Source organism: Thermobia domestica, chromosome 16 (assembly GCF_964235325.1).
Source record: "Thermobia domestica chromosome 16, izTheDome1.hap1.1, whole genome shotgun sequence".
In the NCBI taxonomy this organism is placed as follows: Eukaryota; Metazoa; Arthropoda; class Insecta; order Zygentoma; family Lepismatidae; genus Thermobia; species Thermobia domestica.
In genome coordinates, this window is record NC_137469.1 from 88,553,315 (window position 1) to 88,578,282 (window position 24,968).

Here is a 24,968-nt window from a genome sequence, read left to right on the forward strand (position 1 = left end):
AAATTCGAAGAAGTTTGTCATATGAAATAGACATCCCCGTTGAGTGAAGATTATCTACTAGTTCCTTTTTCCTGGTTTTAGCGTGGACATTTAAGGCAACATAAATTGATAAAGGCATATGATTTTGTTTCTGGGGCCTCTTGCCTCTATCTCGGTCACCTGGCTCAGTTTCTTTCTGTGATGTCATATTCAGAGCAATTAGCTGACAAATAGTTAAAGCTTCCTGTGTCAGTTGTAATGATTTTGAGGAGGAGCCGTATTTATAAGGGAAAGTAAAAGAGGATCAACAGCTTTCTCTTGACACTGTTTCGAGAATGTCCCATCAAACTGATACTTTTTTAAAACATTTTTCTAATTGTTTTTTTTTTTTTTTTTTTTTTTTTTTTTGCTACTTTTGAAATAGTAATTGCCTCAGTATCACAACTGATAAATGATTGGAGTATACTATAACCAACACTCTCATTGTATACCAGGACATACTCCTTGCCAGACCGTTCCTCTCGCATGTCATCAAAATGAGCCAATATTTTTTCCCTCAGTCGAGTTGAGTGTGGTTCGCTGACGTATTCTTGGGCTTCGTGCAAAGTAGTTAGTTCATGCAGACGTGCGGTATATCTACGTACAAGTTCTGGCATCTGGAATACGGGATAAGTGTGATTTATAGCAGCATTCTGGCGCACATCCTCAATATAGTTAACTAGATCTGAAAATGTTATTCCTTGAAGGATATCACAAAGTTCTTTTTTAGGGTTAATAGTATTAGGACAACAAGAATTGTATTATTTGTTGAGACATTTAAGATGATACATACATTCCCGTGCCACCATATCACCTTCTGCTAGTTTTGCAGAAAGGATGTGATTAGCGGCTTCTGCCACATATTGACGAATATTTTGCTCGATATCTTTGGTTTGTATGCGCCGCAAAGGATCATTAGTAGTTGAAGGTTGATCACAAAAGAAGCATATTTTTGGAAATGGGACATTAGGTTTCTGACGCTTTGGGTGTTCTCGTGTGTTAACTATATCATCAGTTGTCTCTTCTTCGAAGGATATGGTACCTGACTTACGTTTCTGCTTCAAAAGTCTGTCGAGTTTTGTGTTATTGAATTTCAGTTGGCAGGATTTATGATATTTAGCAGAGTTTTTAGCTAAACTTTCAACTATACTTAATTGCCCTTCTTTCCACAGATCCAAATGAATATCCCTCGGAGGGGCATTTTCCTCCTGAAACTTTGTAAGGTTTCCCACAAGTGAACGATATCCTGCATTCAGATCCGTGGATCTCTTGTTTCCAGCTGGACACACTAAAGATTCACTTTTGCGGTCTCTTTGACATATTATGCAGAAACCAGTTCATTGGCTTCAAACATGGAACATCGGCTGCCAAACTGAACTTCTTCTCAGACGCCATTCAATCAGTACAAAATGAAGATGCAGCTACAATTAATAAAAATAATGGTTTGTTCTGTCGCGTAACAGAGAACAAAATATTTATAGTATAATAAATGTCGACTATCAGTCTAGTTTAATCTCTGGCTGTCATTATGGCAGCCCCAAGGATCTGCTCTTACAGTCCATTCTAGGTCCATGCTCCCGAATGTGTCGTGCCTGTCTAAGTCTGCACTCGGCTGTCGATATTTGTAATTACCTTCTTTACACACTATTTCTTTGTTTATCAATAACAGAATATTTTGTGTCTTTCTTTACGGTAGGATGAGACGCGTGTCAACTAAAATGTCATGTAATGCTGCTTATAATTGTAAAAACTTTTGTTTTGTACCAAATAATTCTTTTTAAAAAAAGGTTGCAAAAAGGGCAAGAAGAAAACATTGCTGAGGAAAGTATTTATTTTTAAAGATAATACATCGCGCGTACCTTGCTAGTGGAACAATTGTGTGAAAAATGCAAATAAAAATAACTTAAGATTAGGGTACCACCTCTTGACACATTTTAAAAGCATCTTCTAAAAAGACAGAAAAATAACCACAGTTGCGCACCTGAACAACGAAATTGAAAAATTACAGCTGTTTGGTTAACAGAATATACATATATTTGTAATCGTTGGAAAGCTTATTTAATGTTCTATCGACGCCAAAAGGAAAACACTGCAAAACTTTTATGAAAATTAAGTTATTAGCGAAAGTCCGCAAAGGGGATATGGAAGGATCCGCCATATTGGAAAGTAGCGTCCATATTTGTTAAGCAAACATACAATTGTTTGTAATCGTTTGAAAGCTTATTTCATCTTCTACCAATAACATAATAAAAAAGTGACAGAATTATTATATATCTGCAGTTATTTGCAAAACTCTGAGCAGAAGATCTGGAAAAGTGGCCATTTTTAAAATGGCGGCCATCTTGGATTTCTGGAGAGAAATTAGAGTGGCTCCATATCAATTTTTGACCTACATATTGATATGAACTTACATGCAAAAGGATTCGTTTGTTTCATTAAATGCAGTATGTTGTGAGTTTGCCGCGGTACTATATGCAACATTTTCACTACAGAATTGTCATATGAAATTCAGACTTGGATAGGATAACATTTGTATTCCAATGTCGTAACAAAGAACAGCCTGGGGGTAGAATCAGTGTTTCACAGCCCTCTGCAATTATTTATCACTATCAGAATGTTTATCAGGCATATATTTTTTGAGATGTAAGAAGACATGAAAATCGTTCAGAGCAAGATCAGGTAGATGTCCAAACATGTCAACCGCCGTACAGTCCGGATCTTGCTCCTAGCTATTTTCATGTCTTCTTACACCTCAAGAAATGCAAGTCCGATAAGCATTTTGATAGTAATGAACAATTGCAGATAGTTGTCACACACAGCTTCTACTCCCAGGCGGCAGACTTTTACACAGGAATACAGAAATTGATTCCACAATATAATCGTATTAATTCCAGTAGTGAATGTGCTAAAAGTAATGTCACCTGTAGTGTATCTGTGGCAACTAACTATTCAAGGTCAACTTGTCTTCTTTGTGTGTTTACTAAGGAAACTTACTTTCTGGAGCGAATCGTATTAAATTTGTAACATGTTAAATAAGTATAATATACAAATATTACACAAATTCACCTACTCCGGCACTCCAGATGAACTTGCTAGGTAGAAGAAAATTTCTCAACTAAAAGATAGTACGAACTAGGGAACGTGACACCTACAGCCATCCCAAATTTCCTTTGTATTTTTTTCTTCTTTCTAGTGAAGTCGTTTTTCCAAAAGTGATTTGTCTAGTATGAAGTAATTGCATACGATGACAAAACAAGTTAGTGAGACGACCAATTTTGTTGTTCGTGTATAAAAGTAATATTTGTTTTCGGTATTTCAATCCAGGGCTGCTCTATAATGTAATCAGAAAGTCAAGTATCTTCGCAAGTAATATGAAGATAAATATGTTTTTAAAAAATCATTATGAACATTTATTCTTGTATACGAATGAGAATCGACCCAACCCAAATTTTAGTTATTTTAATATGGCACATGAAGGTTAAATGATGACCACGAGGAATTTGGCAACATAGCATAAGACACAATGCTTGATGTTACCCTTTGTTCACTTGTTTTGGTGTGGTTCTTTTAGGATCGTCTGCCGTTACAGAACAGTCCTTTAAAGTTTAAACACCTTGCCATACAAGGATGTTATAAAATAGAGGATCTGTCCATACGTATCTTCATCATAGGAACTTAATGAAGCCAAAAAAAAAAAAACTACAACCGAGCATTGTCTGAATCGGCACGTCTGATTGGCTACTCTCGTTTCCGCCATGATTGTTGGCTCAAAACATTGCAATCTTAGTGGCGCGGAGTGGGCAGAGTAGGTGTGGCGAAGCTATGACGTATGGTTTCACGATTTTCTTGTATGGGCAGATCCTCTGTTTTATAACATTCTTGTTGCCATATAATCTCACTTTTACTATGACTGAAAGGCTTTCGTTTTCTACTTCCTTGCGGCGGAAGGGGAGGGAATAGAGTGGAGCATCCAAAGTCTGTGCTGCTTGCATGCCTGTACACACAAGGTGGAATTAATTTATTCTGCTTCTCATGGGAAAAAAGACTTACTCATATTGTAAGGGCGAGATGACTCCGAAGTAAATTTTTGAAGTATCAAGTTTGTTTTGTGACGTCCATGTTTTCAGACTTTAATAACCCCTGGTGTATGTTTACGTAACTTCTTACCCAACCATTTACGGAACAAATAATCATTCTTGAACTACATTTTAAACTCATTTACCTCTGAAATGTTTCTGTGAAAGCAAACAGGAAAAACAAAGACAAATATGTGAGTGCTATACTTGAAACGGAAATAAATAATTATAGAATAACAAAAATTAGAGAATAGGAAAATTTGGAGAAATAAAATTTCAAATTTTGCAATGAGATACATAAAGATGAATCTGTAGTGTATCTACTAGCCTGAATGTCAGAATTGTCAAGCCATATTGTGCCGTCCTCCTCGACACCAAAATGAATGAACGTAAACTTTTCCAAATTGACAGCAATGGTGAATCTGAGGTAGAACGGAAGCGCGGGGGTATATACGTATCTCGAGAGTGTAATACATATATACCATTAAATATTGTGGTCCCAATTCGTTTGAAATCACTTAAGTATCCTTATTTCACTAAATTAAATTATTTTTATTCCTTTTAAACTTTCTATTTTCTTAATACTTATCATTTAATTCACTGAAATTAAAAATACACTTCAATCAACCATGGCTTCCTCACTTATTATATCTTTAACAGCATAAATTAAACAAGTTCAAACAATTCTGGCCACAAGCTTCGTTATCATAAAGTACCGGATTATTGTCCTTGTTGCCCTGGGAAGAGGTAGAATATAGGAATGTCTATTTTAAATAATATATATATATATATATATATATATATATATATATATATATATATATATATATATATATATATATATATATATATATATATATATATATATATATATATATTTGTTATAGAGCTGTAAAGCTTGTATAGCCGAAAATATATCCGGAAAGCGCGCACATAACGTGTATAGATATAATTCAGCTGGGCTGGAGAGTTTCAAGCGATGGTTTTGTCACAACTAAAATTTACACTACTTTTGCGAACTTCTTACAAACCACTATAAAACGTAACCTATAAGATGCTCTTCAGCTAGAACAATATATATTAAACAAAGGTCGAAACACGCAAACAATTTCACTGTTTCCGGAGCTCAACTGTCAACGTCTACTCCCAGCAACAGCCAGTCAACCCTAAGCTACCGTGTCAGCCGAGAATTCTATTCGAAACTAATAAATTGTCCTTAACCTACTGGAACATTTCTGTTTATGATTTTGAACTAAAATACATGGTAACTGCATGTTTCTGTGATCATATTATTTTGAATTCTGTCAAAATTCTATATCGGAAGATAAAGTGAGTTATAAAACTTGGGTTAGGATAATTACTATGATGAAATGACAATAACCATGGATTCTCTATATGAGATTGTTTAAAATTATTTTCTAGTTACCTTCCTTTGGATTATCACGTTATCTGAGCCGACTAATGTGTCAAATGCACCCAGTTTCACCGGCGGTGTAATTATTGTATTTACTTTTCTTCTACCAACTTGCACAGTAACCAACCAGATGCTCTATATTTACTAAACTGACCATAATTCAGGCTAAATTGTGGTCTATATATTTTAATTCTACAAACCTACCAAATTTACCTCTTTGAGGTTCAATGCCGTTTTCATAAAAGCTTTAAATTGACTTCTGTCCTTAGCTAACTGGATCCAGTTTTTACTTTATATTTCTATTTCTGCGAGATTCATCTTGATGTTTCCTTCCCATCTGTGTTTAGGTCTTTTTAATATTCGTTTTCCGATTGGATTTCCAGTTAAAATTTTGAAAATGTTCCTACTTTCTTCTATTCTGGCTATATGACCCATCCACCTAAATCTCCTAGACTTGAAGATCCTAATAATGTTTGGTAAAGGGTATAAATTATGCAGAAACTCGTTATGAGGTTTCTGTCATTTCCCGTACCCGTTCCTCTTGGTTGGAATATTCGTCTCAGAATTTTATTTTCAAATACTTGTTACGATCTTCCCTCAGAGTAAGCGACCATGTTTCGCAACCATACAGCACAACAATCATGATTACCGTTTTATATACTTTAAGCTTCAAATTCCTCGACAGAATTCGCGACGACAAAAGATTTTGAACTGAATAATATCACGAATTCCCTGCTGCCTGCCGATATTTAATTTCTTCTTAAATATGGATTTGGTATGCTAATATTGATCCTGGATATTTGAAAGTGTCCACTTTGTTATTTTGATTCTCCTTTAGCCTAGACGACATAACCGTGGGACATAAAACTCAAAGATTCCATTTTTTATATATATTTTGACGCATCAATAATTTGCAGTATTACGATCCCGGCTAAGTTCCATGTACTTAGTTTTCTCTGCATTTATTTCTAAATCCATATCCCTGCAAGCGTTTAATAAGGCCTATGCATTTCTTTCTACTGCTCTCTTATCATCCCCTATCCGATTTACATCATCAGCATACGCCATAGTCTGGTGAACACCATTCAGCTCTTGGTTGCTACCTTTGATTACGGTCTTGCTCGTGGACAAGACTATTTTTTACTCGGACCTTACTTTGGGATTCATTTAAACACATCTTAACTAATCTAACTAGCTTTTTCGGTATTCCAAATTCTGTAAGAATACTGTACAATGTTTCCTTTCTAACCGAGTCGTAGGTTTTCCTGAAATCAATAAATAATTGATGAATCGGCGTATTATATTCCCATTGTTTACGAGTATTTTTTGAATGGTAAATATCCGGTCGATAGTTGATTAACTTCGCCTAAAACCGCACTAGTAATCTCCAATAATTTCATCTGCACATGGAGTCAATCTTGCTAATAGAATGTTTAAGAGGATTTTATAGGATGTTGACAGAGGAGAGATGCCTCTATAATAATTATTACAATCAGTTTTATCGCTTTTCTTGTAAATTGGAACAATGATTGATTCTTTCCACTCTTGTGGCAATTCCTCCTTGTTTCAGATAAGGAGAATGAGTTTGTGTATCTTGTTCCACAATTTTTCCCCTCCAGCTAAAGTTAACTCAGCCGGAATTCCATCTATCCCCGGAGATTTGTGTTTATTTTATTTCTTTATAGAGATTTCTATTTCTGTTTGGTTAGGCTCTTGAGTACACGGTTGTGTTGTGTGCATTTCCATTTTTCCACAAATATTAGTTTTTGATTGGAAGCATCCATTTCCTTAATGTCTTGTTATTTCCTTTTAAATATTTTTATAGTCCAGATTTCGGATTTCTACATTAAGAATTAAGTAACATTCTTCTAGTAATATGCAGGATGGGCACTAAGTCGATTTCCGCAATATGTTAAGAAATAAAATAAAAGAAGTGAGGTGACTTGACAATCTTCATTTTACTTACAAATACTGTTCAAAGTGTCTTCCACTATGTTCGATCCACACAGTACATCTCTTCAGCACTGATGTGCTAATATCATAAGCCAACCAAGGATTGGCATCCAGTCTTTTGAATGATTATTCAATTAGCTGTTTGAAGTAATCCAATTCCTGCAGTTACCCGAAAAACGTTTTTGACAATACCATACATGGAAAAGTTACATGGTGTGAAATTAAATGAACGGGCTGTGCAATCTATCATATCACGACAACTAATCCATTCATCGAAATATTGATCCAAGAAATCCATGATAACAATATCAAACAGAAAAGGTGCTCCATCTTGCCACGTGAATTGAATGTTTTTGTAACGAGGGTTATTTTCAAGTTCTGGAATGACAACTTCCTGCAACATCTGAAGGTATATGTTATTCGTAAGAGTTCCTTCAAAAAAGGATAATCCTATTTCACCACTATTCCAAATACCACCAAAACAGTAAGTGACATCAGGGGCATTTATCTCTTCTGTCATAATTTCATGTGGATTGCTATCATTTCAATAAACATAATTATGCCTGTTTAAGCGACCGTTCATCTTGAATGAGGTTTCATCTGTCCACAAAATTAGTTTTCAGAAGTTTCTGTCAGCTTCGTTCCGAAGAAGAAACTACTCACATAACTGAACATGTCAATCTGAATCATATTGATGCAACGCGTGCAGAAGCTTTGACCGGTAAGGTTTTATCTTCAAATTATTTAGCATCTTCCTTAAAGAGGTAGTGTCACTCCAAATTACGTGCACGCCTTCTGATAGACTTCTTCAAGCTAGATACACAACTCTGAGCAACAAGTTCAGTGTTTCCTTCATTTCGTACACATCGTGGTCGTCGGCTTCATAGTAGATCATACACAGAACCTGTAGACTCGAATCGTTGGTTCCAGTTTCTCATGGTTTGACGTGATGATGGTTCCACACAGTGGTCGAAGTGAGGCGGTATGCGGTAGTATGCCATACCGACTCTGGTTTTTCAGTGATGAAGACATACCGTCTCTGTTTTCTCAATACCGTCACTGGAAAGTAGATGCTAAATACGTTTAATAAATCCATTTTTATACACAGTAATTGACGAATAGCTTCGCACGTAAAAGGATTTTATTTATTATATAGAAATAATTTCTAAGTTGACAACACCGACATTTTAGATATCTTTTTCCTACTTTTTGTTTTTAAAATGAGGTTTCTTCAAACAAGTTCACCTAGTTTATATTTTGATGTGCTATATTGAATTGTTTTCTTTGTTATGAATGTAGCTACGTATGTATATATGTATATACGTGTGTGTGTGTGTGTGTGTCTTCTTGCCTTAATGCATATAAATGCCGTGTTTTGAACATGGATATATTTAGGGGTTGTTTGCTTGAGGGTGGGCCTTCCGGGGGTTTAGAATACGCTACAGTCGGGGAGGGACCTGGATTTTTCCCGTAGGAAATTGTTAATATCCTCATTCGGTTTTTGAGCATTTTCATGTATAATTCTCTATAATACACGTAAGTTTTTTTTTTCAGAAATTTGTTGGCAGGGGATCAAAGTCTCTCCATACCCTCCCCCTTGTTACTACAAAGTTCTTCAATGCTTTTCAGTCATTATATAAATAGAGATGCAATCTTTTAGGCAACATAACCTCACTGCATTTCAACATTTTGATAGCCAGTATGTCCAGTCAAAATCGTAATGAAGCCTCTGCTTTTCTTCCACTTCGAACACTGGTTCCACACCTGGAAATCTTCTCTTGAAGTCTGCTTTGACCATTGGTGTTTTTTTTATTTTTATTTTTTTTTTTTTTATTGTTTTCAACGAGCTTGTAGCATGAAAACACGTTATTCCTTTGCTAATTTGTGATTCGTCTCGACATTTGTATTACTCGGCATAAGTTCATTCAGCAAACAAATCTCAAACAAAACACGTACGAAAACATGTACACTAATAGACACAGTAGTGCCAATTCAAGTCCAAAAAAAAACCGCACACTCGCTGATTGCTCGCTTATTTCTTTCTATTTCGTTACTTGTTTTGAGGAAAGCGAATTTGTGTCCACCCTGTATATTATTATATTTCCTATAAAAACTTTTTCACGTTACTATTTTGTGTATTATTTGTAAAATAATTTAGAAAAAAATCGAAATGGAGAATACAATTCTTCGTTAGTTAATTGCATACTTCTTCAGCTCAATATAAATTAAACAAAATACTTTAATTATACCGAACACATGTAAATTCCTACACTGAACTGTAAACCCGCGTCTCACTATAGCCGATACTTGAAAATGGACGCGTTAAAGTTAAGAAAGAAAAGGAAAAATAGGAAAAATTAATTATTTACTGTTTCTTAAAACTATTCAGCACTTTCAAATTGTGAAAATGTTTTTTTTTTTTTATTTATTGCTATTTTCCAATTCTGAAAGGATAACATAAGACGAAGGAAAATCTATAATTTCCCGCTTTAACTAATTAATTTATTTACTTTCACTGAGGAAATCCAAATGTTAATATAACTAGATGTAACAAATCTGCCAATGTGTAAACTTGCAGATTAATTGGATTTTTGGTATTGCGAATTTGAAAAAGGACAGATTCACGCAGACATTTCAAGGTTGAAGATCGTTGTGACTTCCATATTAATTCAAAAAGACCAGAATAAATAAAAGAAATAATAAATGATGCATATTATTAAATTGTTCCGGTAGCTTATAATCTTTGATTAATCTATCAAGAATTTCATATTTTTGTAACTGCTTTCTTGCTAGATTTTAAAGACTTTCTCAAATGAGAAATATTCTGAAGCGCAAAAATATTTACTATGATCATATCAAATAAGTTGTTTAGTTAACCATTTAAATTTTGTTATAATAAAAGCCTTTTGGTGTTTCGTTTGATTCTAAATTCATATACTTACGTTAGCTTGCTGATAAACTATGTCTATTTCCAGTGGCGGCTAATGTTAGTGTTGCAGCGTTGCGCAACTACCAAAGTATTTCAAGAAAAAATATTATTATCAATAGTAGTAAAGAACAGGAAAAAAATACTTTTTAATACTTGCATATACACACTTTAAATAACATATATTTTACTTCTATAACTGTCCGTTCCGTTAATCCGTTTTAAAAAGCGAAAAATAATCCGTCACAGAGTCTCTAATTTATATTGTGTTGCAGCGAGCATACAACGACCAGATTCCTCCAGGGCGGCAATTGGAGCAAATGTTAAGTCTCCTTTCCCCTATCTCAGAATTTAAAGGGACTGGTCGTTGCAGTGCTTCTGCAACACAGCACGGTTTCCAGTGAACGAGAAGGTTTTTCACGCTAAATAAGATTTCTGCTTTTTTTTTTCACTAGTAATTAACAGATGGAATTTGTTTTTATGCATTCATATTTTTAAATTACGGGACCATACTGAAGCAAATCAATATAATGACAATTAACAAAAGTGATTGCAGAATTACAAAATAAGAAAGAAAATATCTAGTAGAGGAGAAAACAAGTGAAAGTAGACCCGCATTTACAAGTTAATTCTTAGCTTATATTGATAATGAAGGCTTCTTCTACAGTAATTTGTGAATCAAATATTAATAAGTCAGTATGTAGGATAGCTCCCCTTCCCCTCTGTGGATAGTATTTTAGTATAAACATATTTCTTTTATAAAATAAGTATATTTTATACTCTTGATAATTTCCACATAGAACTGTATGATGGGGAACTCCACATTGAATTTGGGACTAGTTAGCAATGCTCAGGGGCGTAGCCACGAGGGGGGTCCACCGGGTCCGGACCTTCCAAAAATTTCGAAACTTGACTAACATCTGTAGACTTTCTTAACGAACTATACTTGTTTAACAGAGAAACGATTGATATAGGCCAAATATTTTATTTTACGTCCCATCATGTACTCTTCTTTTCTTATAAAAATAATCGTTCTATCATTTTTTCCAAAAATATAGATGACAGTAAGTAAGAATTACTTATCTTCTTTTCGGGTGCAGTATAAGACAGGTTCCATATTATGTAGACGTATTGAACCCCTCAAATACTTTGGACCCCTCCCAGTTAACATTTCTGGGTGTAGATCTGGCAGTGCTGTTTGTTTTGATGTTCTTTGATTTTTGGGTTCTGTTATATGCTGATCCTTTATCTGGCGGGTTCCGAGGTTTCCTTTCCAGAACATATCACATTGGTAAGCATTGTTTCGCCTCATGTGGAAGTATATTGGGTTTATCGTGCATTGCGTAACAACCAAGACGGATGATTTGGAATGTAGTTTTTTTTTTCTTTTACGCACATGTGTTTGTGTTGATGTATGAATATGTGACATTCGGAGTTCATATACCAGTACCTATTTTGTATCAGCTGTTTTGGATTTTAATGACCAGAGTTTGATGATCATCTGTCACACTCACTGGTCTTCTTGTAGGGAGTTCATCGTGCAGTGATGAGGTGCTTGGATCTGCATCCTTGGCCTTTCGGGCCCAACGCCTCATTATATTTACATCAACACATGCTGTACCATGCACTTGCACCATTCGACGATGAATGTCAGAGGTGAATCACACTCTGCTGTGAGAAACTCTATCACTGCCCGCTGTTTTAACCTTATGTCTAAGGATGCGCACGAGACGAGTCGAGACAGGATTTTCCTGACAAAATTCGAGTCGAGACACGGCTTTTCCAATAGAGAAATATACATTTTTCGAGTCGAGACATCACTTTTACAGCACATTTTCGAGACGAGACAGCCACAAATCTTGTCTCGTGCGCATCCCTACTTATGTCCAAACATGCTGTCATGTTTACAATTGTAGCTTCTCAGAATACCGTCACACTGACCTCAAACTTGGTACAGTTCAAGGTCACAGACCACCAGTCACATTGCTGTCCTCATTCGACGATTTCAAAAGGTATATGATAAAATAAAAATTGGAGAAAAAAATTATCAGCATGCTCTGGTATATTAATTGTTACGTAAATGAGGTATCCCAAATGTTTAATTTTCATCGTCCTTCTTTGTTCACTGCACGGATATTTAATTTTATCTCAATTTCGTTTCACGAATCATATTTCACAACACACACACACACACACACACACATAATTATATATATAGAGAGAGAGAGAAAGAGAGAGAGAGAGAGAGAGAGAAAGATGTGTGTGTGTTTTCTGAAACGCGATTCTTAGTGTAGATATATATATATAAAATAATTTGTTTCTGTTTCTCAATAGGTTTATGTGGTTCTGCTTTTGTGCGATTGGTGCTACTGCCACATCTATCATCATCGTGTCTCTATGGGAGAAGTTTCAAACAAATCCAACCATCACAGGTTTAGACACGGATTTTCACAACTGGGACGTTTATTTTCCAGCTATCACATTGTGTACAGAAAATCCCGTGAATGAAAGCTATATCGATGAATACATCAAAAAGTAAGTCTAAGAATTGTTTCATTAACAGATTTGTTTGATTTATGGAAGCGTAAAATTATATGTTGTTCCCTTTTCGTCCACAACAGCTATTTCTACTATCAATGTCTGATATTTTATATAATTTTATCCTTTCATTTAATATCCTAGTATATGTGATCTATGTGTTTATGAAATAGAACATATATATATATATGGTGCATAAAAAGTCCCGGAACGGTCCAATATCTCGCGAAATATACAGATCAGAAAAACAAAAATAACACGTGTTAAATAGTTGTGAAAAAGCTATCCAATGATATCGAACACAACCTCCTATCCTCAGCCTCTTCAGGGGTACGGGGGTTTACTTTAAAATTGTAAATGAGAACCTGCATTTCTTATTGCACATTTGGATTCTCCAGAAAAAGTGATGGTGATTTGATCCAAAATTGAAAACAGTGTCTTCACGGATGGCGCTTGAATCGACACTCAAGAAAAGGGGGTATAAAAATATTATGAAAATTTGCAGTGTAAGTCCAGTACTCTGTGGCCACACGGTTAGCGTATTGGACTAGGTAATTTAAGGTCGTGAGTTCGATTCCCACGCAGAGTAACATTCTTTTGTGTATTTTTTGTACCCAAATAATGAATTCATACATTTTAACTTCGATTAAAAAATAATGTATTTTTCAATAATTTATTAACTTGTAAGAAAATACAAATGGCGAAAAAAATAGTTTATTTTTGTTGTAAATAATCCTATGAATTTTAACCCTATTCCTAAGAACCACTTTATAACGCTAGTTTGCAATTTAATTATCGAAATTTGTATTTATGTAAGTTGAATAAAGTACTAAGTTGAAGTTAAAACGTATGGAATTTATTGGGGAAATAAAAAGAAAAAAGGATTACCTTGAGCGAGGTTTGAACTCAGGACCTTTCACTCGGCAGTCCAATACACTAACTGTATACCCACAGAATACAGACTAACACGTTACCTTTCCATAACATTTTGCCGACCCCCCTTTTTTTGTGTGTGTCGATTCAAGCGCCATCCGTGAAGGCGCTGTTTTCAATTTTGGGTCAAATCACTCTCACTTTAATACGTGTTATTATTATTATTATTATTATTATTATTATTATTATTATTATTATTATTATTATTATTATTATTATTATTATTATTATTATTCTGATCTGTATATTTCGCGAGTTATTGGACCATTCCGGGACTTTTTCCGCACCCTGTATATATACAGGGTGTAACATAAATGCATGTCCAAAAGTGACGAGGTAATTGCAGACATCCAAACAAGAAAAAACTGTTCCTATGAATATGGTTCCGAAGCTGCTTTGTTTCCGAGATACAGGGTGTTCAAATGTCGAGTCTCTTCAATGGTTGACTATGGGAAAGTGAATGGAAATGTTCAATATTACAGGAATAATACAATCAAGTGGAATTATAGCTGTTCAAATACATTTACACCAACATACAGAATGAAACTAATCAACATTTAAGGTTATTGGGTTGTCAGTGTCTCCAATCTTGTGCAAAGTGTTATGTTTTCAAATAGCACTAGACGTCCACACATTAGCATATGATTGCTGATATGAAAACGTTTCTAAACATGGGGCACTGTTTTCCAAAGTTTATGTGTGGCATAAACGAACGCTGTGGCCTCCACCGAATACCTTTCTCAATTACTTATCTTGGGAGACATGTAATAGTTGTAATCCATGAATCGTTGTTTACTATTGTGAGCCGTTGATTGACTTCACGCTTGGACACCTTGTCTTTCTAAAGCGAATCGGAGGGAACGTCAATCATATGCTAACGTGTGGACGTCTAGTGCTATTTGAAAACATAACACTTTGTACCAAGTTGGCAACACTGACAACCCAATAACCTCAAATGTTGATTAGTTTCATTCTCTATGTTACTGTAGTCGTAAATGTATTTGCACAGGGATAATTCCATTTGATTGTATTATTTCTGTAATATTGAACATTTCCATTCACTTTTCAATTGGACCCATGTTTATATGAAAATTTTTACTTATTTGGATGTTCGCAATCACCTCATCACTTTTCGACATGCGTGTTACACCTTATATATATGCAAGGAAGCTTTGTGATGCACAAACAACGTGTGCGTGAGTTTTTTCGAGGTTATTCCGTTTCCTCTCATTTTCTTCTTTCCATCATTCTCATTCATCTCATCATCACAGTCTGTTTCCCTCGGTGCATAATTGTAGACGTTAAAATAATAATAATAATAATAATAATAATAATAATAATAATAATAATAATAATAATAATAATAATAATAATAATAATAATAATAATAATACGTGTAGTTCCAATATGTTTCAGAAATGTAGTGGACAAACCCTCAAATTTTAAGGGTTTAGTGATTTTGATTCAACGTACTTACCACTGAATTATGAGTAACAAAATTCCATATCGAATTCCAAAGATTGCATCCTCCAAGTGCTTGCTTCTTCCAAGAATACTTATATTTATTATTTTAAAGCAACGTTAAGGGAGGTGAATGGGGTATGGGCTGAGCAAGGAAGATGAAAACCAAGAACAAAATAAGATATTTCTCAATTCATTTCACATAACATTCAAAGATTAGTAGGTTGTACAAGGTTCTAACATAAAAACTATAAAATCAATTATAGAAATTACACAGACAAAATTGTACCTGTGTAAACTTGATTCTTCTTGTCGCCATCACCTATGATTTTGGTGAAACATAAATACTTGGCAGTTCGTTTTAGTAAAATATGGACTTTGTCTAAGCGTCAAACTTCTGTTTAGAGAGACGCTAGCCTTAAGCTGTCTCTATGTACAGATTTAGAAGACTTGAATCAGAGTGTTAAGGACGTTAAATACAGACATTCCAAGTAAATCCAACAAGACTCGTGACTGGTCTTGAAATCTTGCTTTACAAGTCAACGATATTTAAATACTGTTCTTTATAACGATTGTTAATGCCAAATGATACATCTAACTAGAGAATACATAAGTAAAAAACGCATTGGACTCCAGTAAATAAATAAGACAAATTCCGATAGGCTCAAAATATTTTTTACATAATAAAGTTTACTCTGCTGCGTCCAGTTAATCTTTCTTTGTATTATTTCAGCTCTGTATGACTTCGGAATCATATCCGACAGTTTTCAACAGTACATACTCTAATTTAGTTTGTTCCGTAGATGCCAAATTTGGAATTTACAAAATGGGGACTCTCATTTGAAAGATCAAATGTGGGCTCCGTAAGGCCCACACAGGGCTGCACGCATATTGACTGGCACGGGCTTTCCAATCGTTCAGTTAATATCCTTTCTCAGTTGATAACTTTTTAGTTTCACGTTTTCAGAAAGCGCATTCTAACTGAGATACAGAACTTAGCCGTTACGGAACTCTTCACACTTCTCACGTTGATTCTCTTTCCGTCTCTGTATGGCCTTGGAATCAATCCTACAGCTTTGAGCAGCACATACTCTGGTTTATTTTCTTCCGTGAATATCGAATTTGGAATATAAAATAGGGGCTCCCATTTGAAAACTCAAAATTGGGCTCCGTAGGGCCAACATAGGGCTGCACACATATTGACTGCCACGGGTTTTCTATGGTTCAGTTGATATCCTTCAACTTTTTAGTTTCACGTTTTCAGAAAAACGCATTCTAACCAAGATATTTAGAGTTCCGAAACTTTGACAAGCACTATATACAGCATGTATATAGTAATCCTAAATATTGATTCTGTACGATAACCACGTCACTACTAAGGCGAAACTGATAACTGGAGCATACCCCTCATCAAGTTTTTCGTTTTGACACCAGCAAGACAATAATATATAGTATGGTTACTGTGATACAATACAACATTATGGTAGTCTAAAATTTTAATTGATGTTTAACTATAATATTACATAAGACCAAATATATATATGGATCGATATATCACCTCGAGTAGAATAAAATGATATACTTAAACTCTGATGTTCGTAATGGTAATACGAACCATTAGTGGTAAATGCATATACTTAATGGTTAGTTTTCGAGAGAAAATTAATTCTCATGGCATTAAGAAGTATATCACTTTGCTACCAATCTGACGTAGTTGATAGTTTTATTCTGTTGGAATAAACTAATTTATTTTAGACAATGCAAAACCACGTTCAAGAATTCTAACTATCATTCTGCTTACAGATTTCTGTAATTCCTGAATTTTCTCTAACCTTTCGACTAAGCTTCAGGTGAAAAATCCGGTATTTATGAAATAAAATGTAGTTGCCAATAGAGTTATGTAGGCAAAATGAAAAGAAATCTAGAAGTGCGAGTAAAGGAACATATTAGTAATTCAAAAGCGGAAAATCCGGTGTTCACGTTTATCAAAGCATTTAAAAGAAATGCAACACGGGATAGAAGTTTCAAAAATCTTATTGGAGCTAGAAATGAAGTAGAGAGACTGTTTTTTGAAAATGTGTTTATTCATTTAAAAAAAAGAAAGAAAGAAAGAAATTAAATTTAAATAAGGAATGGTTGAGTGGTGAATGGGAAGCGGCAATTACAAAATTTTCACAGCATTGGCCCGACAACAAAAATAATAACATGAGTTGGTAACTTTCCACCAAGGAACAAGAAAGGTGCATAAATTGAATCCGCCATATTTTAGTTTGCATTATTTTCATCCGTTGATTGCTAACGTACTTGACAACGTGTTTCCACATAACACAGCTCTTCCCTTGGTAAGTCCGTTCCATTTTTATTCCTTGATATTTCTATTCTTTTTCTTCCTGTTTTTAACATCCGTGACCTAGTCTCCAGGAAGGAGTCGAAAACTTGAAAGCTTAAAGGAAATTCAGGAATTACAGAAATCTATAAGTAGAATAATAGTATTTATTTATTTATTTACTTTATATGAAAAATGTAAGCACTGTTCAGTAGCGATCATATCTATTGATGTTGATTTATTCTAACAGACACATATTTCTAACAATAACGCAGATACTATTTGTAAATAAACTATTTACTATTAAACGCTGAACTATACTTTATTTCCTTTCAGACATGTCTTTTGCCTGAGCAATATTTTATTTACCTGTTTGTCTCGTTATGTGCTTAGTTTATTATCTACGTCAAGCTATACTATTGAACTGAAGGTATAACGCAACACAAAGAAATGTCAATTGATTTTGTAGTATACTGTGTGACATGTCAGGAAAAAAGTCAATATCCGCATAGCTAATTGAATTCTATAGACAAAGTGAGAGAATATACTACTGTTGCTAAGCTCATGATGTCGTAATCGTAGCGTTGCTATGACAATTTGTATGTTTGAAATAAGTTACATTAAGTCATTAAGCTTACATATATAGATTGCATTGCAAGATATTAACTTTACGTAAATACATATAGTAGTATTTTTTTTTAACCAAGAATTTAAGTTTCCTGGAACAAATTTCCGTTTCTTCGCTCAAATATGACCTGAGAAAATGAACAGTTAAAAAAAATAAGAAAATGAATAATGATATGATGGACCTTCATAAATTAACAGTATTGAATAACTGCATTATCTTTGTTGATTTCAATGAAGAATAATGAGAACATTTTTATTTATTTTCTTTGAAACGAACTGGAATTTTAATGGTTTGATTTTTCTGATTTCTTTTTTAAATTAGTAAACCCATTTATTTCTATGGAGAATTATTTTTATGTTTTCCTTGAAATGACGTCTCCTTTTATAGTGGTTTGATTTAACTGATTTCTTTTTTAAATTAATAAACCCATTTATTTCTATGGAGAATTATTTTTATGTTTTCCTTGAAATGACGTCTCCTTTTATAGTGATTTGATATTACTGATTTCTTTTTTAAATTAATAAACCCATTTATTTCTATGGAGAATTATTTTTGTTTTCCTTGAAATGACGTCTCCTTTTATAGTGGTTTGATTTAACTGGTTTCTTTTTTAAATTAGTAAACCCATTTATTTTTATGCAGAATTATTTTTATGTTTTCCTTGAAATGACGTCTCCTTTTATAGTGATTTGATTTTACTGATTTCTTTTTTAAATTAATAAACCCATTTATTTCTATGGAGAATTATTTTTATGTTTTCCTTGAAATGACGTCTCCTTTTATAGTGGTTTGATTTAACTGATTTCTTTTTCAAATTAGTAAACCCATTTATTTTTATGGAGAATTATTTTTATGTTTTCCTTGAAATGACGTCTCCTTTTATAGTGGTTTGATTTAACTGATTTCTTTTTTAAATTAATAAACCCATTTATTTTTATGGAGAATTATTTTTCTGTTTTCCTTGAAATGACGTCTCCTTTTATAGTGATTTGATTTTACTGATTTCTTTTTTAAATTAATAAACCCATTTATTTCTATGGAGAATTATTTTTATGTTTTCCTTGAAATGACGTCTCCTTTTATAGTGGTTTGATTTAACTGATTTCTTTTTTAAATTAGTAAACCCATTTATTTCTATGGAGAATTATTTTTATGTTTTCCTTGAAATGACGTCTCATTTTATAGTGGTTTGATTTAACTGATTTCTTTTTTAAATTAGTAAACCCATTTATTTTTATGGAGAATTATTTTTATGTTTTCCTTGAAATGACGTCTCCTTTTATAGTGATTTGATTTAACTGATTTCTTTTTTAAATTAATAAACCCATTTATTTTTATGGAGAATTATTTTTATGTTTTCCTTGAAATGACGTCTCCTTTTATAGTGGTTTGATTTAACTGATTTCTTTTTTAAATTAGTAAACCCATTTATTTTTATGGAGAATTATTTTTATGTTTTCCTTGAAATGACGTCTCCTTTTATAGTGGTTTGATTTAACTGATTTCTTTTTTAAATTAATAAACCCATTTATTTTTATGGAGAATTATTTTTCTGTTTTCCTTGAAATGACGTCTCCTTTTATAGTGATTTGATTTTACTGATTTCTTTTTTAAATTAATAAACCCATTTATTTCTATGGAGAATTATTTTTATGTTTTCCTTGAAATGACGTCTCCTTTTATAGTGGTTTGATTTAACTGATTTCTTTTTTAAATTAGTAAACCCATTTATTTCTATGGAGAATTATTTTTCTGTTTTCCTTGAAATGACGTCTCCTTTTATAGTGGTTTGATTTAACTGATTTCTTTTTTAAATTAATAAACCCATTTATTTTTATGGAGAATTATTTTTATGTTTTCCTTGAAATGACGTCTCCTTTTATAGTGATTTGATTTTACTGATTTCTTTTTTAAATTAATAAACCCATTTATTTCTATGGAGAATTATTTTTATGTTTTCCTTGAAATGACGTTTCCTTTTATAGTGGTTTGATTTAACTGATTTCTTTTTTAAATTAGTAAACCCATTTATTTTTATGGAGAATTATTTTTATGTTTTCCTTGAAATGACGTCTCCTTTTATAGTGATTTGATTTTACTGATTTCTTTTTTAAATTAATAAACCCATTTATTTCTATGGAGAATTATTCTTCTGTTTTCCTTGAAATGACGTCTCCTTTTATAGTGATTTGATTTTACTGATTTCTTTTTTAAATTAATAAACCCATTTATTTCTATGGAGAATTATTTTTATGTTTTCCTTGAAATGACGTCTCCTTTTATAGTGGTTTGATTTAACTGATTTCTTTTTTAAATTAATAAACCCATTTATTTTTATGGAGAATTATTTTTCTGTTTTCCTTGAAATGACGTCTCCTTTTATAGTGATTTGATTTTACTGATTTCTTTTTTAAATTAGTAAACCCATTTATTTTTATGGAGAATTATTTTTATGTTTTCCTTGAAATGACGTCTCCTTTTATAGTGATTTGATATTACTGATTTCTTTTTTAAATTAATAAACCCATTTATTTCTATGGAGAATTATTTTTATGTTTTCCTTGAAATGACGTCTCCTTTTATAGTGGTTTGATTTAACTGATTTCTTTTTTAAATTAGTAAACCCATTTATTTCTATGGAGAATTATTTTTCTGTTTTCCTTGAAATGACGTCTCCTTTTATAGTGGTTTGATTTTAATGATTTCTTTTTTAAATTAATAAACCCATTTATTGTTATGGAGAATTATTTTTCTGTTTTCCTTGAAATGACGTCTCCTTTTATAGTGGTTTGATTTAACTGATTTCTTTTTTAAATTAATAAACCCATTTATTTCTATGGAGAATTATTTTTATGTTTTCCTTGAAATGACGTCTCCTTTTATAGTGGTTTGATTTAACTGATTTCTTTTTTAAATTAGTAAACCCATTTATTTCTATGGAGAATTATTTTTATGTTTTCCTTGAAATGACGTCTCCTTTTATAGTGATTTGATATTACTGATTTCTTTTTTAAATTAATAAACCCATTTATTTCTATGGAGAATTATTTTTATGTTTTCCTTGAAATGACGTCTCCTTTTATAGTTGTTTGATTTAACTGATTTCTTTTTTAAATTAATAAACCCATTTATTGTTATGGAGAATTATTTTTCTGTTTTCCTTGAAATGACGTCTCCTTTTATAGTGATTTGATTTTACTGATTTCTTTTTTAAATTAGTAAACCCATTTATTTTTATGGAGAATTATTTTTCTGTTTTCCTTGAAATGACGTCTCCTTTTATAGTGGTTTGATTTTAATGATTTCTTTTTTAAATTAGTAAACCCATTTATTTTTATGGAGAATTATTTTTATGTTTTCCTTGAAATGACGTCTCCTTTTATAGTGGTTTGATTTAACTGATTTCTTTTTTAAATTAGTAAACCCATTTATTTTTATGGAGAATTATTTTTCTGTTTTCCTTGAAATGACGTCTCCTTTTATAGTGGTTTGATTTTAATGATTTCTTTTTTAAATTAATAAACCCATTTATTGTTATGGAGAATTATTTTTATGTTTTCCTTGAAATGACGTCTCCTTTTATAGTGGTTTGATTTAACTGATTTCTTTTTTAAATTAGTAAACCCATTTATTTTTATGGAGAATTATTTTTCTGTTTTCCTTGAAATGACGTCTCCTTTTATAGTGGTTTGATTTTAATGATTTCTTTTTTAAATTAGTAAACCCATTTATTTCTATGGAGAATTATTTTTCTGTTTTCCTTGAAATGACGTCTCCTTTTATAGTGGTTTGATTTTACTGAATTCTGTTTTAAATTAGTAAACCCATTTATTTCTATGCGGAATTATTTTTCTGGTTTCCTTGAAATGACGTCTCCTTTTATAGTGGTTTGATTTAACTGATTTCTTTTTTAAATTAGTAAACCCATTTATTTCTATGGAGAATTATTTTTCTGTTTTCCTTGAAATGACGTCTCCTTTTATAGTGGTTTGATTTTAATGATTTCTTTTTTAAATTAGTAAACCCATTTATTTTTATGGAGAATTATTTTTATGTTTTCCTTGAAATGACGTCTCCTTTTATAGTGGTTTGATTTAACTGATTTCTTTTTTTAAATTAGTAAACCCATTTATTTTTATGGAGAATTATTTTTCTGTTTTCCTTGAAATGACGTCTCCTTTTATAGTGGTTTGAATTTAATGATTTCTTTTTTAAATTAGTAAACCCATTTATTTCTATGGAGAATTATTTTTATGTTTTCCTTGAAATGACGTCTCCTTTTATAGTGATTTGATTTTACTGATTTCTTTTTTAAATTAATAAACCCATTTATTTCTATGGAGAATTATTTTTATGTTTTCCTTGAAATGACGTCTCCTTTTGTAGTTGTTTGATTTTACTGAATTCTGTTTTAAATTAGTAAACCCATTTATTTCTATGCGGAATTATTTTTCTGGTTTCCTTGAAATGACGTCTCCTTTTATAGTGGTTTGATTTTACTGATTTCTTCTTTAAATCAATAACCTTATTGATTTTTATGGAGAATTATTTTTCCGTTTTCTTTGAAACGAACTGTAATTTTAATGGTTTCATTTTACTGATATCATCAAATATATTTAAATGTTGCTTACTTCGCGAAAATTAGATTTTGCTATGAATAACTTGATATATATATATAATTTAATTTAGGTAATTTTAAATTTATGCTTAACGTAAATTCGCTTTGAAAAAGCAAAGGATATTTAGCAAAAGATGAAAATTTCCACTTCACTTCAAAGGAAACAGAAAATTCCATATATAAATCAATGGGTTAAAAATACATATATACAGATGGCGCAAGTACTCAACTCTGTTAATATATTTGGAGTATGTTTAGTACAAGGTATCCAGAAGCACGTAAAAAACACAAAATTTACAGGAGAAATGAATGATGCAAGTACTTAGACGTAACATAACGTAACCAAGTCTAACCTAACCTAACATAAACTAACCTAAGCTAACCTTAACTAACCTAAACTTACCTAATATTAGTAGAAATAAGCGGAATTCTATCATTTTTTGGAAAATTATGCGGGACCCTTACACTAATTTAACATAAACTAACCTAACCTAAACTAAACTACACTAACCTAACGTACTCTAAACTAACCGAATGTGAACAGAAATTACCAAAATTGTAACATTTTTTTAGAGAAAAGAGCTGAACCCCTTCTGCTAAACACAGGCCATATATTTTAAGTATAGTTCTTGTAAAACATTTACAAACGCACGTCTATAACTGTCTTATCCATTGTAGTTCTTGTATTTAATTTCAAACAAAAATAAAGTATATCCAATGGACGAGAAGGAAAATATGTAGAAAAAAGTTTAGTTTCTATTGAAAAGAATACTTTAAGTTTGCACGAAACAATAAAAGAAAATCAGTCAGGAGCAGAAAAAATATTCACAATATTACAAATAATTGCTATAGAACAAAATAACGGAGTTTACAAATAGACTCACATTCAAAACACTTTCGAGAAAATACTACTATACTTGCAAACCTAATTCTTCTATTGCTTAGTAATAAAAGAACAGGAAGGCGATATGTGAATCTTACCATTTCAGCAAGACCAATTAACGTTCTTTGGAAGATGAGACCGTAAAGAATGAGAAGTAAATATATCATACGGGGTGAGTGACATTACATTTCAACTCTGAGCAATTTTATTTCCAACTAGTATGTTGTGTAACTGTGAGGAGAATCTGTGTCACTGTTAGAAGTATTAGTGTCACCGTTACGAGAGGAGAACCACCAGAATTAATGTTGGAACAAACAATATTCTTTCTATCTAGCGCCATACAAATAAGTTTCTTTCCAAAATATGGATGGAAATTTTAATCTCAAACTGTTATTTTCTTCAACTTGATGTTATCTATTGACTGACAAATATATCAACTTAAATATTATATTAGTAAAATAGAAATTAAACTTTAAGGGCCTTATGAAGAATCGTTCTGACGCATGATTAGTGCCATACTAAAGAGTTCGACTAACATATGTTTCCTGCAGTAGTCAGACCTTTAGTATGACGCTAATTATACGTTAAAACGACTCTGCATAAAGCCCTAAGAGTTCACAGTAATTCTTGTCTCATCTAATTAACCATATTATGTGCTGTCATATTGTAATCTGAGAGACAAGGTACTGAACCTTGCACTGTGATCTGCTCAATGTTTCTTTACATTTTCCTACTCATGGAACCATACTAAATGACAATCCAATGAGTATCACTTGTTACTCTTGGGTGATTCAAAATGGCGGCTAGAAGCTAAGCATAGTCGATTTGAATGCTTTTATCTCCTAAACTACTAGACCGATCTGTATCGTTCAAACACTAAATTATGTAGAAAGATATCAGGAAAAATGTATCACTTATTGTTACCCATACTTAAAAAATTAGCAACACAAACGATAATAGAATTTAAAATATTTATATTTCGAACACCTTCTCAATCATACATTCCAAAATCCGAGCTAAACAATTAAAATAATAATAAAATGTGTATAATAACTTTTCAACAATTTTCTACAATTTGACGTAGGTTTCACTTGGATACATTAAAAGATGGCAAAATTATTGACAGTACAAAAATAACTGGAAAACTTTTGTTTTTCAGCGAATGATTGAAAAAGACATTTCGCTAACATATAA

General features: G+C 32.3%; 1 protein-coding gene across 1 annotated transcript in view; it reads left to right on the forward strand.

Annotated features, from left to right (window-relative positions):
• Nucleotides 1-24,968, forward strand: part of ppk23 (amiloride-sensitive sodium channel pickpocket 23) — a 133,878-nt gene that overhangs the window by 36,772 nt on the left and 72,138 nt on the right. The window contains exon 2 of the mRNA XM_081742728.1: nt 12,722-12,922. Coding sequence (XP_081598854.1) covers nt 12,722-12,922 — 201 coding nt within the window. The remainder of the gene's footprint in view (nt 1-12,721; nt 12,923-24,968) is intronic.